At 40.8% G+C, this 22662-nt stretch overlaps 1 protein-coding gene across 6 annotated transcripts in view; it reads right to left on the reverse strand.

Annotated features, from left to right (window-relative positions):
* Positions 1-22662, reverse strand: part of astn1 (astrotactin 1) — a 370801-nt gene that overhangs the window by 135179 nt on the left and 212960 nt on the right. For all 6 annotated transcript variants that reach the window (XM_070974412.1, XM_070974410.1, XM_070974416.1 and 3 more), the window contains 2 exons: positions 18207-18311; positions 11648-11836 (listed from right to left, as the gene is read on the reverse strand). In XM_070974412.1, the coding sequence (XP_070830513.1) occupies positions 11648-11836; positions 18207-18311 (294 nt within the window). The remainder of the gene's footprint in view (positions 1-11647; positions 11837-18206; positions 18312-22662) is intronic.

Consider the following 22662-nt stretch of genomic DNA (forward strand, 5'->3'; position numbering starts at 1 on the left):
TCACAGCTGCTCCACTGTTCACCTCCTCTCCACAACATCTCCACTGTTCCTCCTCCTCCTCCTTGTCATACCCATTGTTTGCTCTTGATAATCTGCTCCTCTCACCTCCTCTGCTGTCATCTCCTATTTTTTTTCCTATTTTGTTTCAGCAAACAGCCTTTTTTTTTTTCATTTCTCAGAAAGCGTGCAGGCTCTTCATCCGGCTCCTCTGTCCACCTTTTTCTCGTGACTTCAATCCTTCCCATCACCTCTTTCACCTTCTTCTCTGCTCTCCCTGCTCACTCCTCTTCTTTTTTCTGAAAGCTGGACTGTGCTGATGCGTTACTGTGACTTTTGACCTCAACTACAGTAGATTTGGCAAGAGAGAGGAAAAAGAAGTCAGAAAAAAAAAACAAAACCTGGATGAATCACCATCCTACTTAAGGGTATACAACAATAAAATAATTGCTATATATTCTATTAAAGTGAAATATTCTCACTTTACCTATTACTGATGCAGCTTGTCTTTTTTTTTCCTGAATATTAACTCTCTGTGAGAGGGCCTCTGTTCTTTGTCCATGTTCTCATGGTGGCTCTCCTGACTTGCTGGTAGGATTGCTCATTGCTCAAGCACCCACTTCTTCTGCTTTCTTATTTCTAATCTCGTGTAGTCAGACCTCCTTCTTGTCACAGTAAGCTGACAGAGGCTGGAAGAAAACCCTCATCAGGAAAAAAAGGAAAAGAAAAACTAGATCTTTAAAATGCTGATGCAGCAATTTGAATATTTGTGATTAAGAAAATGCTCGCCCCCAGCTAAAAAAAAGCTCGCTGTATCTGCGGACTTTTCTAATGAGGCCTTCCAACAACCAATCTAGTGCTCTAAGCTTCATAGTTTAAACTTACTGTACTGTATTGTAATGGAGTGTAATGTCTGTATTAACAACATATATATACTTAGCTGAGGTACAGTATGCATGTTAGATTCAGTTTTAGAGAACAGCCTGAGTGTTGCCAAAAGACAAGCTGTGAAGTTGCCAGTGTTAACACTGATACACAAAGCCAGCGCTGTATTTAGGTTTCAATAATATTTCTGCTACAGAGAGTTTATGTCACATTCATATGGTGTTATTTAGCATTTTGTCAGTTACGATCTGACACGCATCACATCACTGGATATATTGCTTCTGCCAATGAGAGAGCTTGTTTTTGTATTCATCTGTTATTAAACTCATTGTATGTTTCTGTTATGAGGCAAGTTTTCAGACCCCTTTTGTTACTGTATTCAATGATAATTACAGAGATAAGAGAATAAAATTCCCTGGTGTATATCCACTATGGTCTTCTACCGTGGCAGTCGATCAGAAATCAAAGTGATTTAAAGAACAAAAAAAAAGCTGGGACAAAAAATGATCAGTGTTTTATTGTGTGAGAATACTGCACTTTTTTAACCCACACGATGACACAGATGTGTCCCCTCAGGGGACAGTCCTCCCTGGCTCACAGGCAATTAAATATGTTGGGGGAAAACATCTACACAAAGATTCTATGAAAAGTCATTTTATGGGGCTCTCGTATAAGATATCAAACTAAAATATCAGGACAGTGTGGCCTTGGCAGAATAGCTTTTACCTTTTGAGCGCTAGAACGAGCGCCGAGCATGTAGAATATTTATGGTAGACTGTATAGCCTTAGGCTAAAGGCTCCAAATATGACATTTGGTCAGAAAACATTTCACACACACACACACACACACACACACACACACACACACACACACACACACACACACACACACACACACACACACACACACACACACACACACACACACACACACACAGTGTTATTTCTGTCTCGACATGGGAGCAGTGCTAGCACTTGAGGAGCTTCAACAAACGGTAACTCACTACAAGACTGACAAACAATATACCTGGTTATATAGTATGTGATAATCAGGGGACTTTCTCCATAGGAGGCTTCACACAGCTGGGGCACCAGTGTTATCATAGTGAGCACAAACACCAACTGATGTCTGTCTTCTTAAGATTCATCTGGCGTCCATCCAGTCCTGCTGTACGTGAACTGTGCTGATATGAATTTCTTCCAGGCCTGGAATATAAATAAAATTCATCGGAAGCTAACGCTTGATGGTGAGATCAGCATGGGGATGTCATCTTCAGGGTTGGGCAGTAAGGCAATAGGAGTAATGCATTACAGTAATAACATTATTTTTACCAGTAACAAGTAGTCCAAAGAATTACTAATACAATTTCAGCACCTTGCTTTTGTAGTCACCCCCCAACTGATTTGAAATCCAACAAAGCATTCGCATCCTGGACTCATTTTCATAACTGTCCTGGACGCTCGTCATGAAGCAGCAAGCTACAGACAGGTGACAAAGGGAAAATCAGAATAAATGAATGGAGAAGTGGAACGAATGCAGACGCGTCCACAAAAGGTGCGCTGCGTGGCACAATGAAGCAGTAAAAATCCAATCATGCTCTGTGGCATGGATAGAAATGCTGAGCAGGCCGAGCAGGTTGATTCTGAATTTCTATCAATATGACAAGAGGAAGAGATCTGAGTGACTTTGAAAGAGGGTTCGCTGTTGGGGCACGGCTGGCAGGAGCTTCACTCACAAAGGCTGCTCCACTGGGTAGCGCTTAGGAGAAGCGACTGAAGAGACATCTGCATTTAGATCTATGGGAAAGACATCAGTGAACAGTAAATCACTGATGAATACTGTGGTGGACACTGATGACCACGCTGCTTGTGCATTAGCGCGATACGTAAGGAAAAACAGAAGGTGACTGAGAATGTCAATATGAGATGTGACCTGGTCCATAGAGCATGAGGGGTCACTGGATGGTTTGATGAGCATGAAAAGAATGTGAATCATATGCTCTGACCTTCACACTCACCAGATCTCAACCCAGCTGACACAGAGAGGTCCAACACCTTCCTGAGACACTTTATGTTGTTTTTTCCTTAACTCTGTCCCCTGTGTGCAGCTTGGTAGATTGAAATGCTTGCATTCAGGGGCTAAAAATATTTATATTATGTTGATTTTGTCGATTGGAAAGATGACAGCCTCTTGAAACACAAATATAAGCGCTCAGCGGCTAATAAACAAAACTGGGTTTTAATCACGGACAGCAGGCCACAAGCGACAAAGAGCTAATGACGCTTGTGGCAGGACATGTGATGGATGATCTCCATGACTGACTTTCCATCTTTCAGACAGACCCTTGGGAAAGTACTGGTCAGAGGAAACAGAAGACCCACAGGAAAAAAATCACTTGCTGTGTCCTTTTCATGTATGTTTATGGATTTAATTCACAGGCTGCAGAGTGAATCCTTAACTGCGCTTATCTGTGATTCCACTAACATTCACACAGAGGTGCACATGCAAAGTCAGACTTCTGAGGAGCAAAGATGCAATTACAAATTTTGGGGGTTTGTATAAGATATAATATTATCAGCAGTGTAATGAATTACTGTTTGCAGGGAGTAAAGTAATAAAATTACTTTTGAAAAGAGTAATTAATGAGCAGTAATTTAGATTATTTTGGGGAATGAGCTGAACATTGCTCATCTTCCTGTACCAAAACCAGAATATATTAACTTTCTTTTTTCATTTTCAGTTGATACTACACCCTTCTGTACAGTGTCATCTGAGCTTTATTAACAGTACCTTTAATTAATGCATGGCAATTTCATTTGTACCTCCTTTAGATGTTTTTTCTTCTATTTTGGTTGCAGATTTTATTTAATGACATTTGATGATATATTTGTCCTCTGTCCTGTGTGTAAATATTTCACTTTGTATGACGCATCAAAATCTTAACATGACTGACTGATCAGGCTAAGAATCTCTTATTGGTCATAAAGCAATCAAAAATGTGCTCTTAGGTTTGTTATCTGGATACATGCAATAACTTATCTGATCCCTCCATAAACAGAAGCACAAAAATAAGACAAAGAGGAAGAGAGAGAGCTGTATGTGGAGAGAAGCTTGCTGTCCAGTTTCACCAGTGAGGGATACTTAATTCCCAGATGGTAACCAGGTGGGGCAGGTGGTGCTAATCTGAGGCGCGTGTGTTGTGTGGGGGTCTCGAGGGGTCGCCGAGGTCAGGGCCAGTTGCGATCCATGTCTTTCCTGCTCTTCCTCACCGCTCTCGTTCCCCTCCTCCTCTGCTCCACCCTCTTCCCCCAGAGCGAGACTTTCTCCGGTGCTTCTTTGTTAAAATGACAGGCCCTAACAGAATAAATAAGGAACCTATTTTTACCTGGCTGCTGGCAGGGTGATCACACTCGCACACACACCAGCATGCAACACTGCGCTGGAGGTTAGAAGAGAGATGACACCCGACTCGGCAGGGGAGGGCGCTGAGGTGGAGGAAGGAGGTCATGGTGATTTAATTGAGAGAGAGAGGACGATAGTTTGAGAGTCAGAGAAAAAACAGTTAGCTAAGAAAGATAAACAGATTCACAGAGGAAACAATAGGAAGTGACTCCAGTCTGAGTGACGCGGTTTGCTGTGTTTACTGTAGACACACCTTTGCTTGTGTCAGAATTTTCCGTCCGTGTACGGTATTTTCAATTTGATCTGACATTTAACAGTTTAACAAGCTCCATAATGTCACCTTTAGGTGTTTGTGAGGCACATTCAAATTTTAATTGCTGCTGGAGTGTTTTGACAGAACTCCAAAGCATCTAATTATTTTGAAGCCGCGCTCAAGCAAACTGGTCCTCACAAATTTTCCATGTGACAGTTCACCAAGTGAACGAGAGACGGGGGAAGCTAAAAAAGGCTAATCATATTCACGTCCACTCTGTGTGTTTTCTGAAGGCATTTCGACATGCCTTTGGTGCTCTCGCCATTTTAGGAGTGTTTTGGAGAAGTTCGGAGGCAGTCCTTGAAACATTTCTGAGCAGCCCACACAGCAAGTGTGAGATTCTTCTCTTAAGTATAGAAACATGTAACCTTGAGAAATCAGTGTGATATTGCTACCAGCTTTTAAAAAAGTTTGAAGGTAGTTCTGGAAGAACATTTTGTTCAATAAACAACTTAGAATTTACAAAAAAAAAAAAAGAAAAAATCAATATAGAGGACATAAAGCTTAGTAATGTGTAGGGGCTTGCGCAGCTTCTGCGCTCGTTGACTGGTCGTTGAAACGCGTCACACTGGTGATGGCCATCACTTTCAAACTCAAACCAGACACTGACTCCTCATGCACTGGAAATATCTCTATCCAATATATTTCTCTGCTGCTGTATTCATGTTTTTGGACATCTGGTTGTAAATCTAAAACATTTGATCTCTTAAAGCTGTATTCAATCATTATTTTGTCCACCTGGGGGCAGCAGGATGATCTGCAAACATAACAACAACAATTATTACTAACAATTTCCTATAACTATTAGCTTTCATTTGGAAAATTGAGTCTCCTTTTAGCTGTTTTAGTCTCCACCAACTCCAGTTCGCTCTTTAGCTGCTAAATGTGCCACTATATTCACCAGTCAGTCACTAACTTTGTCTGTCTGCTGTTTGATTCTGAGCAGGTAGCCAACAGTGAGTCTATTAAGGCTTTGTTACTGAAACTGCTGCCGGCCGCTGACACGACGCTGATAAGAGCAGTGGGAGTGAACCAAAACAGCCGAGTGGAAAACCGACATAATGAGCGAAAAGACCCACAAATGCTCCAAAGAGCTGAATAAACTGCAAAGTCGATTGCGGTTTGTATTGTATGTACGGCCCTTTGAGGCATGCTTTTTGATACTGAGCTGTAACTTTGACTTGATAACAAGAGACACTTCTTCACAGACATTTAACTAACTGTCAGTATAAATTATTTATTAGTGCAGCTTTAAATATTACAGTACATGTTCATTATGTGTGGCTACATGAAGTGCAGGAGCACATTTTGCAGGTAGCCAGTAGATACAGAGGTAGACCTATAACAAAAGCATTAGTCTCTATAACAATTCAGTTAATGTGGAGAATACAACCATATTCTATTAAGTGAATTTCCACTAAAGCTGCTCCTAAAAGCCCTTCAAGAGCTTTAACTTTCCGATCAACTGCATTTTCCTTGATGTAATAAACCGCTGAACAGAGCAGCAGTGGCTTTCTGGTTCATACTCGTGTCTGATCTCTGGTGTGGTAATTGAGGTCATGCGTCTGACAATAGGAAACTCATATCACAACCTAGTACTGGGAGGAAAGTGCTATTAATCACCCAGACAAGGCATCATGGCCAAAAACACGCACGCACGCACACACACACACACACACACACACACACACACACACACACACACACACACACACACACACACACACACACACACACACACACACACACACACACACACACACACACACACACACACAGTTAATGAGCTATGGCTGTGTCTCTACAAACATGACTGATACAGCAATGACAGTCAGGCACTGTGTATGTGTGCATGTATCTGTGTGTGTCTGTGTGTTGTTTTAAAGTTCCTGGGTCATTAGGAAACAACTGGTGTAAGTCTTCAATTAACTTTACAGACCGTGGCGCACTGTGTGCTTCTTTCACCTCCTGAGCTCCAGTCTGCTGAGTTATAATTCACAGTCGATGCACAATTGCCACAAAATATCACAGTTTCTGCGCCGCTTTTCATTGATTTTGTTTTAAAGTGAAAATCTACGCTGGAGGAGTGGTTGTTTTAGATAACTGTGTCATTTTGTATTCATGAGAATTCACACAAGCTGTTCCCTGTTTTTTCAAGCAGCCCACACAGAATTTGATTTAGTATGAAATCGTGTAAACCAGATATCTGCAGTTCATACAGATGAAGAGCTTTGAGCTGCTACAGTGACACAAATGAGGTGAATGCAACAAACTTCTCCGTTTTCTGCAAGAGGAGACCATCATTTCTCCACTGATGCTGGCCAAAGCATCCTGCATAGCACTGGAAAAACATACAGTATCCATCGTTTTTCCATTTTATATATTATTATTAACTATGTACATAAATAAACCTTAAAACTACCGGTAGCAGCTGTGCCCAAGGAGGCTAAAATGCAGAAAACGATCAGCCTGGCTTCTCACTGAATATGGAGGGAGGCTGCAGTTGGACGCATCTTGTATATGGAGCAAAGGGCGAGGACATGGATCATCAAACTCTCCTGTGAGCTCATTACTCCCTCCAAAAGGCCAGGACGTTTCCAAGAAGCCAGGAAGAGATTAAGAAAGATGACTCTGATTTCAAGTTTTTGCCAATGGAATCTATTTCTTTCCGTCGAAATGGATGGTCCTGGGACGCGTTGAAACAGTTACCCACTTAGATTGAATAATTTCAGATCCTCACAGCCCAACGTAATCACCATGCTCTGTCTGACAGCAAAAATAGATTCTAGATAGATTCCACAGCAGTTCAGACAATCAGATCTTCAGCACCACATGGACCAAATCCAATGTTTTATTGTGGCTTCAGCATGGGGACTGATAACAACAGGAATGTAGGCCGGGGGAAACATGGCTTCCTCTTACTGTTACATCCATAGCCTGGTCAATGGCAACCAGCGAAGAGAAAAGCAGTGTGATGAGTAATTCCTTTTTACAATGAGCAGTAGCTCTATTGTATTGTTGCATTTTAAAAATCCAACAGTGCAAATGGGGTTTTCAGTAAGACATATTTGCATGGGCAGTTTTGTTAATTTGTGATAGTAATTATGCAACGCTTCATTTTACAGGTTCATAGTTTTCTAATTTCACAGACACTTGAGTGGAAAAAAAAAAAACTTTTTAGAGGGGAAATAGATTCAAAGTTGGGAGCATTTATGTAAGTTTAGTTAGTTCAGCATATGTTCATTTATATGTCTTCCATTTCTACATGTTTAGCTGACCTACTATGGACAGATTAAGAAGGTTGCACTCATTTGAATTAATTGGAAGTATATCAAGCGAACACCGTCTCTCTTTTCTCCAACATTAGAAAACAAATTACCTTCTGAAAACATCCCCAAAAATCACACTGAGACATCAGTTCCTTTCCAGCACATCATATGAATGTGAAATATAGTGGTCTTGGATACTGATCATGACTTTATTCATGTAAAAATCTGCCACTGATGTCACAATCATACTAATCCCATGCAGTCCTGAGGACTGCAGAAACTCTGTTGGAAAGTTCACTGACACCAACCCAAACAAAAACTTTCAACTGCCTTGCTGTAGCATGAATTTGGTGGGGAAAAAAAAAACCAAACTTGACATACATTTTATAAAGAAGAGGCTAAGAAGGAGGATCGTGGCATTTTTTTGATTGTGTTGAATCGTTTAGCACGGTGTGCGAGCGGTGTGTCAGAGGTGGCTGAAAATGAAGAGTAATGCACTTTTCATGAGGTCTGGAAAACTCAGTCATCTAATGCCATCTGTCAGCGCAGAGGTAACTGGGAGTGAACAGCGCAGCGGGGGTGTCCTTGGACAAAGTAAGGGAAGGGAAGAAAAGTGGCCGCGGCAAACAAAGGAAACAAGCGCGGACAGTTTGGAGCCACTGAGGTGAAACGGCAGGTGGAGACGGGCTATTACTCACCTCCGCTGAGACTCACCCAGAACAGAAGAACAGGTGACAAAAAGATGGATGGCTGACAGGCGTGCGCTGGCATTTTGAGGACTTAAAGAAAACGCAAAAACATTTTGCTCCTTTGACTGTTCATTTATGCACAAGTGCTTGGAGTGCTTCTGGAGGGTGCTTGTGTCGTTTACTGTAATTGCTTGAGATAGAACAGTGCTGATGTGGTGACAAAGCTGCGCTGCGATGCAGACCACACACACTCCGCTTCAGCGCGAGACTCCGACAGAAGGTAAAAGCATTGCGCGTCACGTTGTGATGTCACACACATATAGTGTTGACAGATGCAACATGCCAACATAATTTGATCTTTCTAATGAAAATAACTGAACACAGCATGCATCTGTCATTTCTGCAGAGGCAGCTGATTAAATTACATTTCACGGAACGGCTGTTACACATGAGTGTTTACAGGAACTTTTGCTTGGAAACAGGTCATTGAACAAGTGTCGTCTGTCTGGCTATTAAAAGTATGTAAATGAAGAGCTATTAGTGCAGCTGTACTCACAACCGAGGGCATGTGTGATGAAGAAAAATGTCTGTGTACGAACAAACTTTTTAAAAGAATCTACTGGTGAGTCGAGCTGTTTGAAATGATTACTATGAGCAAAAAAAGCATCTTTAATGACATCTTACTTCGAGAAGTAGAAACTTATTTCTAGAAAACCTTTTTTTTTTCATTTATCAAAGGAAGCTAAAGTCAGATGTTAAATGTTATGTTCACAGAAGCAGTTGAACATGAACTCTGATTCAGTCTGTAGCTCCAGGGCGGGGTGCTTTGAGTGTGGGCCAAGGGTGCTGCAAAATGTATTTCTTTTACAGCACAGTTTGAACACACTTGAAATTAAAGGTGACCACTAGAATAAATAAAACTTTTCCTAGTTTACTTTCAGTGAAATTAGTTTAGATAAGTCAGACTTTTTGGGATCTATGGCATCTGTCTTGTAAGCTCATTAAAATAAACTATCATGTTAATTTTGGCTCCAAATGTGTTGTGGGCATCTGCGTTTTCCATGTCCAAAAGATAAAGCTGCGGGGTGTGGTTTGACAAAGTTCATGACCCACTAACATCCAGTGATAAATCAGCAGCGCATGCAGAAACAAAGCCTGAAGCAGAATCTGATCACAAAATTCACAAAGATTTGAATCTTACCAGACATCAGATACCAGCTTTCAGAAACTGACGAGGACATTTCATTGAGCAGTTAAAAGGACGGGAGTGAAATACACATGCCTTGGAATGAGAAGTGCTGGATTGTGTTTGTTTGCAACCTAAAGCCCATAAAAGATCGACCAAACAATCTACAAGGGTACTTCCATAAAGAGTGCTGAAAAAAAAGCAACAACTCATGGTTGAAACAAGGACCTCAAGAGCATTTCTGAGAGACTGCCACCCTGGGAGCCCATTACATCTCTTCACAACAGGGTACAACCAAAAAAAGAAAAGAAAAAAGGGAACAAGAGAAGAGCCTTGTTAAAAGAGGTCCCATGTGACGTTTAAGGATTTCTCCTGGCAAGCATTTACTCTGCAGCTGAGGTATGATCAAGAGTCCCGCCAGTTCTAAATTTGTGACATAATAATCCAGTCCACGCACACACATACACACACACACACACACACACACACACACACACACACACACACACACACACACACACACACACACACACACACTCACTCAGCTATATGTGCCTCTGTGTGTTTTGTGGGGGTGACATATAATGAATCTGTACAATCAATGAACATATAAATAAGTGTGTTCCTCACACATCCCACACAGTCACAAACACGTTCACCTTACCTTTGATGCTCAGACCAATAAATTTTTTTTTTTATTCCTAAAGTGTGTCATTTTTTTCAGCTATTTTTATTAATTTAGTCTAGTCCTGTGTCAAATGGAAGTGGCAACCTCCGGGGCTGAAAATGAAGCCAACATGGAAGTGCCAGAAACTGCAGCTCCTTTGCTCCAAAGGTGAGTCGGTCTCCATAGACCCCCATTAGTCAAGCACTGCCAAGATGGCAACGGCCGGAGCCATTGTCACTGAGCTTCACAATGGCTCTTCAGAGACCTACGAGTGACGTCACAGAGGCTATGTCGATGTTTCATAGAGGCTATGGTAAAAATGTGCTTGTTAATTTTCATCCTATTTATTCAACCTCGTCCTGTGTTTTTTTCCTAAAGTCTGAGCATTTTAGTCTTATTTGAATCAAAGAGAATTTAAACTATATTATTCCAATTTTTGTCAATGAAAACTGTTGATATTTTAGTCTCTTTTTAGTCATCAGATTAAATCGAATATTTCAGTCAATGTCATTCAGCCAAAACTTATAGTTTTTGTCATTTTAGTCAAAGATATTTCACATAAGATGTTACCTCATCATCATCTGATGTGAAACACAGGTTGAAGGATTCAGAACGCAGCTTTGCAGGCAGTGTTTGGTCCACTGGTGTGATGATATCAGTTTAAGGAATACATCCAGATTCATTTTGATGCCATATCAAATCAAATTCATGCTGATGAAGATGTGGCCAATTTTTATATATCATATATTTTTTGTTTTATCACTGAATACATGACTAAACCCATCAGTAATTTAGCTGCTCAGGAGTTAGATGCATGCAAGGCTGTTGTTTATGATAGCACAGCGTATGTTTTCAGCTAGTTAGCTTGATAGTTTTGGACTGAAGCTCCTAAAGCCACTTTAAATAAACCTGAAATGTAGCTGCCCTGCTGTTTGCCCTGCTATAGCTTCACATCAGCATCCACCACATATAACCAACTCTTGTGACATCGACTGGCACAAGTGCTTGCACATGCGTACGCACTTGTGCAGATGCACGCTTGCACATAACTGACACTTGAGTTTACTGACATACACACACTCACTGAGTCCTGACTGTGCTCATCGTGTGTGCTGATGGTGTAGCTATGATATGTATGCAGCGCAGGAAATGGAACTACTTTCGTTGATGAAATTAACACTGGAATTACAGTTCTTTAAGAGATGCACTCACTCACAGATGCACTGTGTGTGTCCTACCTTTGCTAATGTCCTGGTACTCCAGCCACAGCTGCCTCTGGACCTGTTTGTTGGGGTACCAGATGGTACAGGACTCCTGGAAGCCATACACCGCCTCCTGCACATAGTGGTTCCCAAACTCCCTGAGGATGGAGACAAAGTCACTCCTCTGCGTCGCCCCATCCAGAGAATGGATGGCAGAGCTGAAGGCTGGGGAGATGGAGAAAAAAGAAAAAAGAAATATTGTGGTGAATGCTTTCAATGAAAACAATAACAACAAAAAAGGGGAATGAGAAACAAAACAATAAAGAGGGGTTTGGGGTTAGAGGGAAAATACAGGAATGTGTTTGTTTGCTCAGCCAGTCCCCATTTTCTGATGCACATTGAAAAAGCATCTTTTCTAGAGTTACGTGTTTTTGATGTGTCTTCCCCATAAGGCACACAAAGCTGTGGAGTCTCAGAGGCTTTGCACGGATCACAGATAAATACAGATGCTGCCTTGGTACAAACTAAAGGAAATCTCTTCTACAACTGCTCTACCCCACTGAATAAGAGTACAGTATGTTCCCACTATATGCATGCTGTATGTGTGCATACAGTATTGTATGTCACTGGTGAACCCAGGCAAAGGCTCCCATCTCAACGTGGCATTTGGCTTCGGTACGACCGCTCTGTATTGACAGGAATACAATAAAGGCATTCAGACTTCAGACATATATTCACATTTAGTTTCTCACAATTTCAGTTGCCTGCAGCATGAATTTCAAGTTATTTTAAATAAGAAAAAAATGAAGTGCAATTTATATATATGTATAGCCACAGTAGCACTAATTGAACCCATAAAAACATGCATTTACCCGTTTTAGCAACAGGCAGTGAGCAACTCTGGGAGGCTGTACTTAGACACAGTGGTGCATTGAGCTAAATGCTACATCAACATGCTAACATGCCCTCAATGAGTGCTAAAATACTGATGTTAAGCAAGTGGAATGTTTATTATGCTCACCATCTTAGTTTGGTGCGTGACCATGCTAACTTTTAAAAATTGCCATTAAATACAAGGTACAGCTGAGGCTGGTGGGAATGTCATTAATTTTACAGGCATCCTCTGAGCACCATGAATGAATTCCAAATCCTAAAACTTATTGAGATATTTCAGTCTGGACCAAAGCATTGCCTTGATGAACAGATGACCATGAGCCATACTGCAGCCATGGCTCAACAATGTTTAGAGTTTCAATCAAATGGCATGTCAATACGGCATGAAGTAAACAGTGGTGGGAAACCTTTTTCTTATCAAAGACCTTTTCAATTTTTCTGACATCTTTCAAGGGCCGTACTGAATTACTGAACACATACACCACACAAACGATGGTAATGATGATGATGATGATGACGATGATGATGATGATGATGATGATGATGATGGTAATCAAAGTGTGTCCGATAAGCACAAGCAGTCAGTATTTCTGACAGGAGCAAACTTACAGGGAACAGGCGTCTATTTGAGTATTAAAGATCTCCGTTATCCTTTTTAATCCAGGCTTGTCTCACTTTATTAACTGCAGGTATTTGAAATTACAGTGGGTGAAGAAAAAGTTCTGTCAGGTGTCTGGCACCGTCTTAAATGGGTTTTGTGGGCATCTCAGCCAACTGCTTACTATTCATGAACCCTTCCAACCAAAGAGTAATTCTACACAGTGTCCACATATGGACACGGAGAAGCACAGGCTCACCTGTTAAAAATAATCTTACCATACTAATACAGAATGAAATACTCTCAATGTTAAAACAATTTCAGGACTGTTGTGTGTTTTATAGATGAGGTGCCTACAAAACTTTGAGGATCAGAATCAGAATACCCACCATTTGGTGTGAGTGAATAATGCAGCATGGGAAGCTTGGGCAGAATATCGATTATGCTCTTGTATAAGCTTGAAGCATCCAATGTTTCAAACAGAGTGCCAGCTTTCATGTTAACAATATGCCTCTTTGTACTGCAAATCTGCCTTTTTCCTCAGCAATGTTTCACTTGCTCTACAAGCAGTTGTCTCTCACTCATAGACACATGCATGGTATGTTTGCGTTGGGTTAGTGGGCTTGTCAACCTTAATTGGGGTAATTATGATAACTTGAAATGCTAAAATTAATTAGTAAGAACAGCAGCACAAAAGTAGAGAAGAGTCATAAAGTCAGTGAACTGACACAATAACCAGTTTTACATGCACATCTGTCTGTTTGTATGGTTGTATCAAAACCTGTAAGTTTGGTGAATAAGGCATGGGTGTTTCTTTATTGCACACTGACAATATGGAGGAGACCCCATCATTTGTCCCATATGCACCTTTACACACTTCACACCATGCTTGTTAGTGATGGTGGTACTCATGTTATGTACAGTATTAGCTTGCTTCACTCTAACTTATTCACCATGCTTTCTCAGGAGTTCAAAGGGGGAGGCGAGCAAATACTTCCTGTGCCAACATGATGTAATGGGTTGAGCCATTACAGTATGGGGGGAAAGTATTGTTGAGGAGCAGCTGTTTTGTTTTTGTAATGGTTATACAAGAGGTTTTTTTTTTGCAAAATACATGTTTAAGACTGTATTTTCTATTCAAATAAGTCTTTCACATTTTCAACAGCCCGCTGAGATTCATCAGTGAACGTGGGGAAGCCACACCACCTGTGACAAATGTAGCCTATGAATATACCATCCGCTGTGGTGTTGCAGGCAGACGTCAGAACGACTCAAAGGCTGAAGATGAGTGTTTCCCTCTTTATTTAGACCAGTTTGCAGGAAGTGGCAGTAAAACCCTCAGGGTTAAAGATTCTTTTTATAGCTAATTTGCACAGCGATTTCCCCTAAGGAGTTTTGTGTCCTAGGAGAGACCAAAGCTGAAATGACAGGTTTTTACCCACAATGCTGGGATAAATGGACTTCTACAAACCAGTGTGTATAACTCTGTGGATTCCTAGGGCAAGGTAATGGTGACTTAATTGTCGTGAATTCCCTGACTGAATAAAGTCCAAGAGAAAGCATCTTTGATATGATACATTGACCACACTGTAACAAAATGACCATGTGCTCGCTGGGATTCTCTCTCAGCAAATATTTGAAAGCAAAAGTGCAATAGCAATTCATCATTATCATTTCCAGGAGAAGCAGTATTAATATCTCAGCGCTCACGCTCCGCTTGCTCTTACTTCTGCTCTAAAATTAAATTAGGAGGCCAGTGAAGTGAGAGACAGAGAGCGGCAGCGAGCATGAGCGATGGGGGCTTTGCTTTCAGATGTAAAAATCAGTAGCCTCACCCCTCCGGTAGCTGTTGAAATATGATGAGCTAAAGTGGGAAATGGGAGTAAAAAAGACGGAGGCTGCCGAGTCGCTCCTGAGTGAAGGGAAAATAGAAACTGTATCCTCAGCAAACACGGCAGCCACTTTCAAACTGCAGCAGCACCACTGGAAATGCATTGGAGGTGGCATGGCTGTATTACAGTAGGGCAGCTGCACTTATCAGAATGGACACTATTTCTGATGCATTTATGAATAATGCATGCACTTATAGCATGACAAAAATCCAAATTAGGAAATGACACTGTTCTTCCAGCCAGGCAGAATGATTGAATGTAATATTTCAACAGGTTTTACTATACCCTGAAACAATGCCAACAGAACAAGTCAAGTTATGTTAGTGAGGCGGATAAAAGGGAAAAAGGCAGATTTCATAGAATAATACATTTAGCGCTGAGAAACCCGTCAGGAAATATTCAGTATAATCCCTGACGTGTCAGCAGCCAGGAGCAGCCTTCAGAGGAAGTATTGCTTGACTAAATACCTATCCACAGTTATCTTACTCTGTGAAGTTTCCATGGCAGGCACTGTCAGAATGCCTTGGTCTTGGTATGGATACAAAGCTTTGTGATACGTGACAGGCTATCAGGGAGACAGAGAAAAAGACAAGGAAAATAAAATGGAATACATATTCCTGCATGACCTCCTTTCTATCTATCCACCAATCCATCCATCTGCATCTGCTGCAATATCCGTCATCATATTTGCACGTGACAGTCCCATGATATCAAACCCAGTCTTAAAAAAAGTCTCATAAATAAAAGCACGTATGAAAATGAGTCAGACCTGCTTAGTGTTTCATGGCAACGTCTCTTTTCTTCCTTGTGTCACAAAGTAGACTTTGCTTGTTTGTTTGTTTGCAAAATACCATGAAAATAAAATATAAAATATCAGCAAAATTTTGACAGGTGAAAACACAAGGAATTAATCACACAGCCAGGAAAGATGCTGCAAGGGCCATGTGGGTTTTTCTGAGGGGTACACAACAAATGTAAGTAAAAATAACAACAGACAACAGTGATGCAGTTGTTTTCTTATTACCTCATTACTGGCATTGCAGATGTGTATTTAAAATAAAGCAGTAAGAAAGGCTAAATTGGGCTGTTAAAGGTCTGGAAAATGCAGGTCAAAGCTGATGACTGTTCCCGGTTTGTGTGTGATGACAGAAAAAGAACCGCAGGAAGAAGTCTTCCTGACTTCACTGCCACTCAATTCACTGTGACTGTGCAGGACAAGACAGTCAGCTGTCAGTCTGTTAAACCTCTGTTCAGCCTCCTCCCTCTCTCTGAGATCATCTGTGTATTCAGCTACACTGACATTTAAAATGAACGCTTGTGAAGAAAGCGAGAGGCGACTAACGGCTGACGTCTTAACTTAACTAGCACGAAGCCCCCGACCCTCAAAGGGCTCCATTTACCTCGTACACACCGAAAGACCAAGTCAGCATTTTAAGGCTGACACACTCTGGAGACTGGTTTGGAAAAGCTTTGTTCTGGGGGCAGAAAAACACAGCTGGAGGGCTGAAATGGAAAGAAATGTTGCAATTATAAATCTAAGCATCAAAGTGTGGACATGCTCTAATTCTGAGAAATCTCTTTTATAAATGATACACCTTTTGAAACACTGTAGGGGTGCTATATAGGAATAACTTGTGACATGGAGTAATATAAAAATTTAATTTAGTCAATTATTTCAACCTCTTCTTTTTCCTATTCTAGATGAAATAATATTAATACATTGCTTCCAGTTCAACTTTAGTTCATTTTCTGATGAACTGTGCACTGTTGTGTAGTTAAAGGCTGCAAAGCCCTAATTTTTACAGCAGGGGAACCCTGTACATGCATACATTACCCATCCTATTGAATTCATTTGCATGTTTTTTTTGTTTTGTTTTTTTTTGCTGGAGGTGTATGAAGCCTGCTGGAAAAGGGATGAAGAAACAACTAGCAGGTTATTTTTGTGGCACTGTTTTGAAATTGTATATGAAACTGAAGTAAAAAAAAAAACAAAAAAAACATGCATATTTAAAAAAACATACACAGCAAAGTGTGAATGTTGCACATGACAGCAGATGTAGACACAGCACGTCCCACCAGTCTTTGATCATCACTCGCCACACTGACATTCCCTCATCTCTTACTGCCATTACACAATCTGTAAATCTGTTTAAGGCTTTTCTGTCTCCCATTAAGGAAACATTCATTCCTTCTGGACCGGCTGTAACAGCTGTGTGTTTGTGCTGTGCAGCAGTAACTGAACTTAAGCTCACCATGATGAGAACCAGGGTCAGCGTGCTCTGAAAAGGCCACTGTTAAGTGAACTGCTGAAACTTTTGATATCCAGAGTAACAAATCATGTGTATCCTGGCTTATTTTCATTTTGTTTGGATGCATGTCTTCAGAGGCACTGTAGAAAACTGTGTGCCTACTGGATATTAAAATTTATTATGGCATTAACAGAGGAGTTGAGGTTTAATTAGAACAGTCAGTGGGTGCTGTGTCTTACAGCTCCATGTCCCTCTTGTTTGGTTGTGCTTCTTGAGCAGCTTTTCAGTTTGTAGCCTTTTGAAGTGACACTTTGCTAATTTGTGATTAAAGGGAACTTGACCCTCACCCATTTATTGCCTTTCTGGGTTCTTCAAGCACTGCAGCGGCACAGCACCATCACAATTAGTCCATAATTGACTGTTTCAACAAGGGTTTAATTTGATATAATGGACCAAACTTGAACCTTTTAGCACTGCATTACACAACCGGCAACGTGCCCTGTGGTGATGCTCTTTATATGGTATAAAGCACTTTATTACCATAAAAATGCCTCTGCTGCTGATGAGAACTGAGTTAGAAATGTGTGCTCATCTGCAGGCATGTTTTCTGCATGCACATTATTCTCTTACAACGGAGTGCAAGTTCAGCACGTCAAAACAGCCAAAATGAGTCCTTACAGAATATTTAAGTTCAAGATCTGAATACTTGCCAGTCTGTTAATCACGCTGATCAAAAAGGAAAATTAAAGTACCCAAGCTGTTATGATGAGCTGCTAACCTTGATGTGTCATATTAATTACAATGTGATAAATAATTGATAGCTGACAGCGTTGTTTTTCTCCACGGAGAGCGTGAGAGTTTATGCCACAGAGCCCTGAGCGTGGCCTCCTCCAGCATAAATAAACAATCAGTAATAACAAATGATATATATAATTAATTGCCAGAAGCGCAGAGTGATTTACCTTGAGAGAGGACCCACTGATTGAGTTTGACGTGGTACAGCACAGAGCGGAGACTCCAGTGCTGAACGAGGGGGTAGCCAGACACCTCACTGTAGTTCACCATACCTGCAACGACACACACACACACACATTTATTCATATGGATGCAGTCCCTGGTGCTTTATTAAAGCATGCCTCAGGGTAGTTCAGCACCACACCTTTAAAAGCACACAGAAAAAACTGTGCTATTTACTCCTATAGCAGAGGAAATTACAGTCCTCAGTTTCTGATCAAAGGGTGGCCCCACATCTCATTTTTGTTTACTTTAGCGACAGAATCAGGAATAATATTGGATAAATATTAATATTATATTAGATGACAGGAGAGAGAAGCAAGCAAAGTCTCCGGTGTTAGATCAAAGTGGATCTACAGCTCACCCTCCCCAGATAAAAAAAGTAAATGGCACAACTTTAATGCAAAATCTATTCAAAAATAGCGACACAGTAGAAGTCACGCTGAAGTCTTCTGTGTTTGATGATTGTGAAGGCCGCTCACTTGAATATACAGCACATCTTATTATTTTCATATATTTTCATATTATTGGCAGACTCCAGAGCCCTCCAACTTTTCCCCCGTTGTGTCAAACCTTTAACCAATTTTTGTTCCCTCTTTGTAGTACAAAGATCTTGCGCGACACCTAAAATGATTTCATTCAGGTGATGCAATGAGCCAAGCAGAACAGTGCATTTATAATGGAAATGGAGCAGAGTTTGAATCTGAGAAATGTTGACACCTCATTGTTGTCTAATAAAAAGAATAAAAAGAAAAATAAATATATTCACGATGCTTAGTGCCTCATCAAAAATTCAATGATTTCCCAGCCTGAATTCTTTCACTTTTACATTCATTAGCACATGATCTGCATGACTCAGAGATCATGAAGTGACGCTGGGAGTCTCAAACAGCATAACTTAATTTAGAAGGACAACATTCTGTCATTCACATTATTCATTTTTTAGCACTTGTAAAATGTCCCCCTTTGACAATAAAGAGAGCACGATTTATGCATAATTCGTAATAATTACAACTGTTGTCACAACCTCGACTCATTCAGACACAACATCTATTTCTGTTTAGAGGAAGAAAGCTGCTTCGCCAAAAGTCAACACAGGCGGTAACTTATCATTATTTTTACCGGTGATTATTCATTCAAGTGTAGTCTGCTGCAAAAAATAGCAAAAAATGCCTCTCAGTATTTCTAGGAGCACAGAGCCAAGCTGCTTTTTTTGTCTGATCAACAGTATCTCAAATATATTCAATATATAACGATATAAAGCAGAGAAAATCAGCTTTTCAAACACTGGAATAGGTCCATTTTTGTTATTTTGGCTTGAAAAATGATGAAGACTTGATTATCAAAACTGTTGGTGATTCATTGTTTGTCACCTTGATCTGCTTCCAGATTGACTGACATTCACTGAGCTCAAAGGCCATCCAACCTCTTATCATACCTCTAGTCTGTCCTTGCTCTTTACATTCATTTGTGCAACACAGTCAGGTAGCAGCCTGCTCAGCATGGACCTCCTTTTAAAATGACAAACATCGCCAACAGCAGATTATATCAGCCTTTGCTGATAAACATTCATGGTTCTCAGTCATTATGTCTCTAACATGAGTCTCTGATCACAAACGGACCAATAAAGCATCGACTCTCCTTCAGTTAGACAGCGTTTAGTGTGTCAGGAGTCAGAGTTATGTTGTTAATGTACATGAACATGAATAATTTGACTTTAGCAACATAATAGCTCTGAACTGGGTCCTCCAGCATTAGCAGCTAGTAGCTTGTGAACAAGACTGCAAACCAGGTTTCATGGCAATTCATCCAACAACAGCTAAGACATTTCACTCTACAGTGCATCTCAGCTGTCATCTGATTCATCATCTGGGAACCATGAATGTCCAATGTCCATGTCGTAAAGGATGAAACATTTCACAGGATTTCACAGGAAGAGGAGAAGTGAGGGGAACACCAAAGTCCTTACGATTTAGCCTCATGATCAGGAATGTCTGTGCAGGATTTCAAGGCAATTAATCCAGACCAAAGCGGTGGACTGACTGACTGACTGACTGACTGACTGACTGACTGACTGACATCGCCATCCATTAGCATGCAGGGTATAGCTGTTATTATGTGCCAGATACACATGCTGCTCATGTCGTGTACAGGTTGTAAACAATCATTAAGCTGTCACTCAACTTTGTGGCGAGTCAAGGGATTTTTAGGTTTTACTCATTTTCATTTAGTTACAAGTAAAAACTGAACCGAAATGAATGTGACAAGAGGCTGGAAAGAGCCAGCCTTCCTGGAGTTCTGCTGGTTTTTTTTGACTGGAATCAGTCTTCCATAAGGTTTAACACACCGCTCAAACACTTCAGTGAAGCTAATGGTAATACTGCCACAAGTATTTTTTCATGTTGCATTAACACAGTGTTCCTTTAAAGCCCAGTATATTATCTATATAGATTTTCTTTCATTTACTAATCTTATCCCCTGCTCAAATCAATAATGGTCATCTCCTCTGCCTGACGAAGTCAGCCATGTATGAAGGTTTATCATTTTGATGCACTGCACAGCCTATCAAACGTTATGCATGCATCTTGCTCCACTGACCAACGACCTAACGTATTTTCAACCGCAACAAATAGTGAGTGGCAGATAAAGCACAGCATATGGACATGTAAATGAAACCACAATGGGACATATGAGGAAGAAGAAACATTAATCATGCACCACAGTGGAACGGTCTGGCTGTTCTCTCTGTGTTAAAGGACCAATCGGCCTCTTTTTTAACACATGAATTATAGATCCAGCAGCGTGCAGCATGAAGCGCACAGATTCTTAGTGAACATGACTTGGAGTGAATAAATAATCTCCCTCCCTTCTACTTTGGTTACGGCTGTAGACCTAAAAGTATTTTATCATTACAAACAGTTTTCTTAAAATAATGAAAGTCAAGCCAGTATCTTCATTTGTTCCAATCAGTAGCAGGACCCAATCATTAATGCACAAGAATGCAGGATCGGGCCTTGAACATTAACATCACTTATATCAGGCCATAAGCAGAGCTGCAGAATATAAATCATCTCGTCTCCCATAGCAACTGACAACCATGTCATGCTGCAGCGGCGGGATTACAGCCATACATCACCATGACTGCCCCCACCGTGTTCACAAGCACATCCAGAAGGTATCAGGATAATGCTCATGACTGAGACACGTTTCCTGCAACCACAGGCACGGAAGAGGGGGGAGAGAGGAACTATTCTGTGTACGCATGTGACAATTCGCTGGGCATGTATTTGAAAGATAAATTGAGACGTGAAAGGAAGCAATAAAAAGAGAAAGTGGGTATGCATGAAAAGTGGAGATGTACATGATGGAGGCGTAATAAGGAAAAGCATCTCTATCTACCTTCTCAAGGCCGGAGGTTTGTGTGCATGGTACAACATGGAGAATGTGACACACACTGTGATCACATTCTATCCGATTTCTGCGGATAAACCTTTCATTTTGCATTTTCCGGGGAAAACTGTAAAAATATTTTCCCACTCTGTTACACTTATTGAAGATACAGATCTGTGAACTTCACAGAGCTCGCAAAGGAGCAGCTTATGGAAGACGCCACGTCTTAAACTAAACAAATCACTGTGTTAACAAAGCAGTCGTGGGCAAACGCTAAACACAAAAGCTCGGCTGTCACATATTAAGACAAATGTTTCTGGGAAACATGGAAATGGTTTTTAAGCATAGCAACTCTCTAGAGCTACTGTGAAACAATGCTATAAATGCACACCCTTATTTATTTCATGAACTCAAATGTGCATTTATTTACTTGAGGTAATTTGTGCCAACAAAATAAACCTTCTGATATCAAAGGCTTTTAAAGGCAAGGAATCTGCAATATTACTGGCTTCATCTGTGTTAAAGTCATGGCTCTGGCATTCAAACGTTGGTCTCTGTTGCGTAAATGTTCCATAATGGCTTTATTCAGACATGGCAGGATTATTACTGATGCAATGTGTGGTATTTGGGACCTGGCGTGCGAGAGGGAGCTCAAACCCCGTGTCTCTGTAACTGCTGTGGCTGAGGAGCGGTGCTGAGCTGGAAAGGAATGATGTGAAGTTGTGGCACGAAAGGTGCTCGGTCCTGCTTGTCACGAGTCTGAGCAAGCAGGATTCTCTAATACACTGTCAAAGTAATAATCTATTCATTGTATACAGTCCAACAGTGGTCAAGCTTAGCATGCTGTGATTTTTTTTAGATTTGCTTGCGTGCTGTATGTGTAGCATTTTGCTGGTTATTCACACTGTGAGCAGTTAATCTGAAGCTCTCTCAGCAAGAGGACAAATAAGAGAAAGACTGATCTACCATATGAGAACTCTTCTTTTTCTGGGGTTATTCAGACGTGAGACCAAC

Source organism: Chaetodon trifascialis, chromosome 11 (genome assembly GCF_039877785.1).
Source record: "Chaetodon trifascialis isolate fChaTrf1 chromosome 11, fChaTrf1.hap1, whole genome shotgun sequence".
Classification (NCBI taxonomy): Eukaryota; Metazoa; Chordata; class Actinopteri; order Chaetodontiformes; family Chaetodontidae; genus Chaetodon; species Chaetodon trifascialis.